At 42.6% G+C, this 6805-nt stretch overlaps 1 protein-coding gene across 1 annotated transcript in view; it reads left to right on the top strand.

The window, feature by feature from the left end:
* The window catches only part of LOC139651032 (Na(+)/H(+) exchange regulatory cofactor NHE-RF2), a 42422-nt gene extending 35916 nt beyond the window's left edge, over positions 1 to 6506 (top strand). The window contains exons 4-6 of the mRNA XM_071527861.1: positions 1532 to 1685; positions 3361 to 3479; positions 3631 to 6506. Coding sequence (XP_071383962.1) covers positions 1532 to 1685; positions 3361 to 3479; positions 3631 to 3798 — 441 coding nt within the window. The 3' untranslated portion in view covers positions 3799 to 6506. The remainder of the gene's footprint in view (positions 1 to 1531; positions 1686 to 3360; positions 3480 to 3630) is intronic.
* Positions 6507 to 6805: the final 299 nt, after the last annotated feature.

Raw genomic sequence — 6805 nt, 5'->3', positions numbered from 1 at the left:
TAGAGGAGAGGACAGGAGAGGAGAGGACAAGAGAGGAGAGGAGGAGGGGAGAGGAGGAGAGGAGAGGAGAGGTCAGCAGCTGCTCTCATTTTCCATCTGTTGATCCCACTCTTTCTTCTTCTGTTTCTTCCAACTCATTTACAATATTCTCTCTCTTCCACTCTCTCTCGATCTCGTTTTCCCTCCTGATATCTGTTTTCCTAACACACTGAAACACCCGTGTAGTCTGTCTCCCATTTTCCTACAGTCATATTTTATTTTTCTTACTCAGAAAGGAGAGCAAGAGCAAGTTTTGAGAGTTTCCGCTCTTCCCTCTCCACCTCTGCTTCTCCACCTCCCTCCTGTCATAAGCAGAGTGAATTTTAAACAAATTCTCCCTCAGGACACCGACACCTGAAACCCACACTATAGCCGGAGCCCAGGCGAGCCATCAATAATAGATGGTGTACCAACATTAACTTGGCGTGGTGCGAAGCTACCTGCCTTAGAGAAGCAGAGGTCTGGACAAAGCTGTTGAAACACAGGCGTCCAAAACCCACACAACATCAAGATAAGGGCAAGCAATAATGGGCCATTGTGTTTTGCTAGCTAGGTGTAGAGGCAAGGGCAATATTGTCACACGCATAGTCAGTCACATACACACACACACACACACACACACACACATGCACATGCCATCCTTCTGTTTCACCGTTTATGTCCATCATCTTAGGTTCTAGCCCCATACATGTTGTCTGATTGTTGCATTACCTCTTTAAAAGTGGACTTTTTCTGTTTTAAAGAGGAATTACTACTTAATGCACCATATTTATACATCCACAACAACATGTATAATGCAGTCCTGCACTCTTCCCTGAATTGGTGTTGTAATAATTCACAGATGAGTAATGTTATGTGGGCTACCTTGGTGTAGAGCAGTGGAGACAGTCTCACAGACATTTTGAACAGAGATGTGTGACTGCTGCCCCACAAGTTTTATCTGGCTCCAGTCAGTGGATAATCAGTATGTTGTTGCATGACTCCACCTACTGGCTGGATGAGGTAGCTCACTGTTCGATCTAACCAGTCCAAATTCAACAGAGGTTTTGCAGCTGCGTCAGAAGTCTCCTAGCAACCACGGCTGGCACCATCATGGAGGTCCATAATTGGCTATGGCAGATAATGGCTAAACAACCAGGGTTGAAAAAGAGAAATATCTGAAAAGGATATTTGTGGTGGCCATTTAGGTCCATACAGTATTATAAATAAAAGTGAATTTTCTGATATGGTACATTGTAATTTCATTTAGCCCTAGCCCCTTTGGTCCAGGTCTCTACTCCAAATCACTATTGTTTGAGAAGAGTCAGCTCAGTTGGCCTAAAGCAACAGGCTAACCCTAACAGTTTAGAAATACAATCAGCTGTTCTATATCATGGTGCATAGCATGCTGATGGGCCAGCAAGATATGTAACAGTCAACATACAGAGCAAAGTCAAAGTCTCTCTCCTTCCCACCTAAAAGTCCCCGTTCCATTTGTCTCTCTCCTCCTCAGGTGAATGGAGTGAACATCGAGGGCATGCGCCATGCGGAGGTGGTGGCCTTCATAAAGAACGGGGGAGATGAAACCAGGCTGCTGGTGGTGGACCCACACACAGACGAACACTTCAAGAGGATGGGAGTCGTCCCCACAGTCTGCCATCTCAGAGGTAGGAGGACTATACTACCCAAAATGCACTGTGATGCTTAAGAACTCTCATGATGCATCGCTGTCATTTGAAAAAATTGTCATGTCACACTAGGAATTGATGGCATGTATTTATAGAAGTTATTACAAAGAATGAGCATGAAAACAAATTGTTCACACAATGTTCAGTCAGAGGAAAGGATCGCGCTTGACTGTCAGCTGCTCTCTGTATTGATGAGGATTAAACATTGTAAGACGCTGAATTGAATTAAACATTGTAAGACGTCCTCTTTGTTGAGTGAGATCCTCCCACTCCTTTGAACAGACTTTATGTATAAAGCTTACGCACAATGTAAACACAATGGCATACTCAAAAATTAAGTGTTTACACTGCAAAAACTGACAAACCTGTTTATCTTATCTTGTATCCAGATTTATCAAGCTTATTTTAGGATTTTTTTGTGAAATCATCTTACTGAACTGGCAGATAATTTTACTGGTTTCAACAAATTTGACTGTTTTTTCAGGATAATGTAACTTGTTTCAGGACATTTACTTGATAAAAGTGAAATTGTATTGAAGAAAGTTTCTTGTTTCAAGATTTTTGTTTTATGATTTCTTGAAAGAAGTCATATTGGTGTGGAATGTATTGAAACCAGCAAGACTATCTGCTAGTGTGGTAAGATAATTCAATTCAATTCAATTCAATGTGCTTTATTGGCATGAAAGTTCACAGACAATATTGCCAAAGCATCAAGATGAATATCAGTCTAGGTGTGTGTGTGTGTGTGTGTGAGTCAGTGCTTGGACAGAGGAACTGGGTTGCTGCGTGTTCAGCTCCCATACCCAGAGCCTCCATCACAGAGTGAGGATCAGTAAACTATGTGAAGGAATTAATGTTTGTTGGTAACAAGGGTTACACATATTTTATATGCAGTACACAATAACATTCAAAGAGAAAAATAAATAAAATAAAATAAAAGTGTATTGGTCACTCACTGTTCCTCAGGTTGTGGCAAGTTTCTACAAACTGTGCCGCTAGGTCTGCTGTGTTTCCTTTTCCTAATAGAAGTTGTAGCTTTGATTGATCATCAAGCTCTCTGAAGTGGGAGACTTGGGAGTTGAACTTGTTAAAGTAGATTTCTCTGGCTGAGTTAAATTTTTCACATTTTAGGAGGAAGTGCATCTCCTTCTCGACCTCACCTGTCGAACAGTGACCACATATTCTGTTTTCTTTTGGTTGCCATGATTTCTTATGTCTTCCTGTTTCGATTGCCAATTGGTGGTCACTGAGCCTGTACCTGGTGAGGATCTGTCTCTGCTTCCTATCTCTGACAGTAGAGAGATATTCTGCCAATTCATAATCTCTTTTTAGGGTCAGATAACATTCTAGTCTACTTTGGCTTTTAGTTTCTTTCTTTCTTAGATAATTTGACTACAAGTATAATGAAATAAGCTTGATAGGTCTGGAAACAAGTTTCACTGGACAGCTTGTCATTGTTTGCAGTGTGCAATGTTCATACACAATGTTCACCCAAGAGTTAAGGCACTTGAAGTTGACAATATCCTTTTTTGAGTGTGATTTCAATGCTTAGTTTGATTGTAAAAAGTACATTAAGTCAGTGCCATGAGAACAGCATGCCAATGTTAATTGTATACATTAACTTAACAATATTCTTGTTTCATTTTTTCCACAGACTATGATGGCCCGTCCATATCCAACGGCTCCCCCAGCCCCCAGATCAACGGCAGCTCCACCACACAGTCCATCAGGTCCACGCTGTCCGACCTCAGCAGCCAGGGCAACAGCACGCAGGTAGGGGCGGGAGTTCATGTACGGTGTTGTGTTTGGTTTTTAATGGCTCCTGCTACGCATGAAAGTCAATAACCTTAATAATAAAAGTGTCTGTCTGTCTGTCTCTCTGTCTGTCTGTCTGTCTTTCTGTGTTCCGGTGTGTCCCGACTAGCTGGCGGACGACGAGGGCGGCCGCCTGCTGGACGCGTTCGCTGAGATCGGCCTGCGCCTGAGCCCCACGGCAGCCGAGGCCAAGGAGAAGGCCCACGCCAAGAGAGCCAAGAAGAGGGCGCCGCCGATGGACTGGAGAATGAAGTACCAGCTCTTCAGCAATTTCTGAGACGTTCCCCGCCGAGGACACTTGCGAGACCCACGGGAAGAGATGTGAGCTCTCTGCTGCTCTCTGTATTGACGAGGGTGTGCTGTGGGAACTTTTCCTTTTTAACGCCACAGAGCAATTTTCTTCTCGAGAAAGAGCAAAGATGGCCACCATCTCGACCATAATTTGTTCCCAGAGTAAAAGGGCTTTCAGTACGTGACGTAAGGGTGATGTTTTACTTTTTAAGCTACAGCTACTTTTGTTCCATCCCCTCATCAAAATAGAACATCCAAAAAGTGCTGACTGTTAAGCAAAAGCTGTACTGACTCTGCGAAGCTCCCACTCTTATTTAGCGCACTTTTACAACTGAAGGAAAAGCAACGTAAAAGCTTCACAGACTTTTAGAGGATGGGAGTATTGCATACAAGTTTTTTTTCCCCCCAGTTTTCTCAAAACTTTTTGCCCTAATCCCCATCACTCTTTCTCTCCTTTTATCATCCCGCTCTCCCCACCCCTAGATTCACCCCTCCTTTCAAGACTGGTTCAAACAAATGGGAGAGGCAGTTATTTTTATATTTCAAACAAAGTATAAACAAGTATAAAGAAGACTTATCCCAGGAACATGGACTGCATCCTACAGAGTTTTATGGACACTGTGACGTTAATGATTGTGGACACTGAGGGAGATTTGGCCTGCAAGTCAATGGAAACCCACAGATGGCAGAAGATCCCTCAGCTCAACGTCAAAGAGTCGAGCTCCGACCCGCTCAGCTGTTTGACATTATTATTCACCGACAAAGAAGAGGACTGACAATTGTTGACCGGTTTCTCATTTGGTATTGGTCATTTCCCTGGTTTTTCATAATGTATCTCTCTCACCCCTGGCAGCAGGTCATATGTATGTATATTTTTACATAGAGTTCAAGCTTCAGCCCTTACTATGCACCAGCTGTTTTGCTTCAGATCAACCCTGCTTTATTCAACGTGAATTAATGTCACTTCCTATGTAAGACTTGGATGAAACATGTAACGCATTTATCACCACTAACCTCTTTTTCCCATACCGTAGATACAGTATATTGCTCCAAAACACACATAGATAACAAAGGGAATCACCACTTATTTTAAATACATTAACAAAGAGACAGGAAGAGGAGGGGTGCGAATAGCGAAGGGCAAAAGGCAGGAATGAGAAGTTAGTCATATTAAACTGCTTGTTGCGAACAGTAGAGGGCAATCTTACACGGCAAACAGAGGCCCCCTGTGTCACTGAAACTTCACCTAAGATATCGCCAAAGAAAATAGAATAGATGATTATCTTGGCATCATTCATCGTCTCGCAATGTTTTCTACTGCCAGAAACCTTATTAATTTAGGTCAGGTGGAAGACAGAAAAGAGAGGTAGTGGTAAGATTTATGCCTGAGGGTATTAGGAAGCTGTGAAGGTTACAATAACAGTGAGAGCTAAGCACTCAGTGATAATGTGATGTAAATCACAATTTTATGTGGTTGTTACATTACATTTACTTGTTTGACTGTGAATTGAAAGCAAGTTGATAAAGCGGAAAAGTGGAAAGTATGTTATGACCAGCTTTGGAAGGAAAACTCTAAAAACTCAGTATGCAAGGTATCCAACCATTAGTGAATCTGTATTAACTGCCACCCCAGCCCTTGTATTAAGTTTATGGAGGGGCTAATAACATTGTATAGACATAAAAGAGACTTGCCATCATTGGCATCTATGAATATGATCAGAAAAACAGAAAAGGGAATTGTCACATTACATAGTAGTCAAGCAACTTAGTTTGTCGTCTTGGGTTTCAGTTTACAGTAACAGACAGGGAGTTATCGTTGGTTTAAGCATCTGATGTCAGTGAAATATCAAGCTAAAAAGATACAGTGATTGAGTCCCATCAGTCAGTGAAACTATGCTGAAGCCGCTTTTCCACAGCAGGGCTTGTGGGGCTTGTTAAGGCCAGGGCCAAGAGAAAATGCAAGTGTGAGGCTCAGCAGCTCAAAAGCACTACTAGTTTATTTGAAACTACAACTTGTCAACAAATCATATTTATTGTCCCAGCGCAGCACAGCCACAAAGATGAGCACAGTGTGAGTGGGTGGTGGGGAGTGTGGGCGTGTGGGAGAGGCACACAGTAAGGTCAAAGATGCTGGAGGGGCTATATTGAATGAGACTATGGGAGCCATGGAGCTTACTGAGGATTACAACTCGCACAGGGACAGCTGTCATTCACATACACACAAAAACACACACTTGGAACACGCCACTGCGTAATCCACGGCAGATATGTGGAGAAGGTATACATGATGCAGTCCACGCAGTATCTGTTGCCTAAACATTCCACCGCTGTTGATGTAATGGTTTGCTCTGATGTGCACACAGTGTCAGCTGTGCCGCGCTGCATCGACGTGACAAACAGGACTGGTGGGAGAAATGTCAGTCATCTATGTGGACATTTGTTTTTGTTGTACCTATTCACACCCTCGCTATCACTCCACAGAGTCCACACTAATACCGGTAGTAGTTGTCTTGATTAATTTTTGAACATTTGTTTTGTGATCTAGCATCCATGTGTGTGCAGTAGGGCTCTTTTCTATTGCTCTATATGATCTGACATTCAAACCCAGAGCAAAACACTATGTTACAATGGCTGATGTATATAGAAGCATACAGTATATATGGCAGGTTGCATTTTTTCAATAAAGTGTGACAATGGCGTTCTTGAATATGATATGATATTGTCGTCATCTCTCTCTCTTCTGTTCTTTTGATGCTCATCTTTTTTTCTCCTTCACTCTGTTCCGCAAGCTAATCTTCCCAAAGATGTGATGCAGCAATTTGTTTTGCCTGTCTGTGGGACTGGAATGATCTCTTTCTCTCACTCTCTTCCTTTTTTTTTGGTCTCGCTATCTTCCTATCTCTTATTTGCTCTCTTTCCTTCTCCTTCCATCTCTCTCTCTCCCTCTCTCTCTCCTCCCCCCCCCTCTCTCTCTCTCTCTCTTTCTCTCTCCA

The sequence above is a fragment of the Centroberyx affinis genome, unplaced genomic scaffold (assembly GCF_046629955.1).
Source record: "Centroberyx affinis isolate AG114_WGS23_722 - 3 ecotype Tasmania unplaced genomic scaffold, CSIRO-AGI_Caff_v1 ptg001583l_1, whole genome shotgun sequence".
Taxonomy (NCBI): Eukaryota; Metazoa; Chordata; class Actinopteri; order Beryciformes; family Berycidae; genus Centroberyx; species Centroberyx affinis.
Note: the sequence above shows the minus strand (reverse complement) of the source record. Positions and strands in the feature narration are given on the sequence as shown.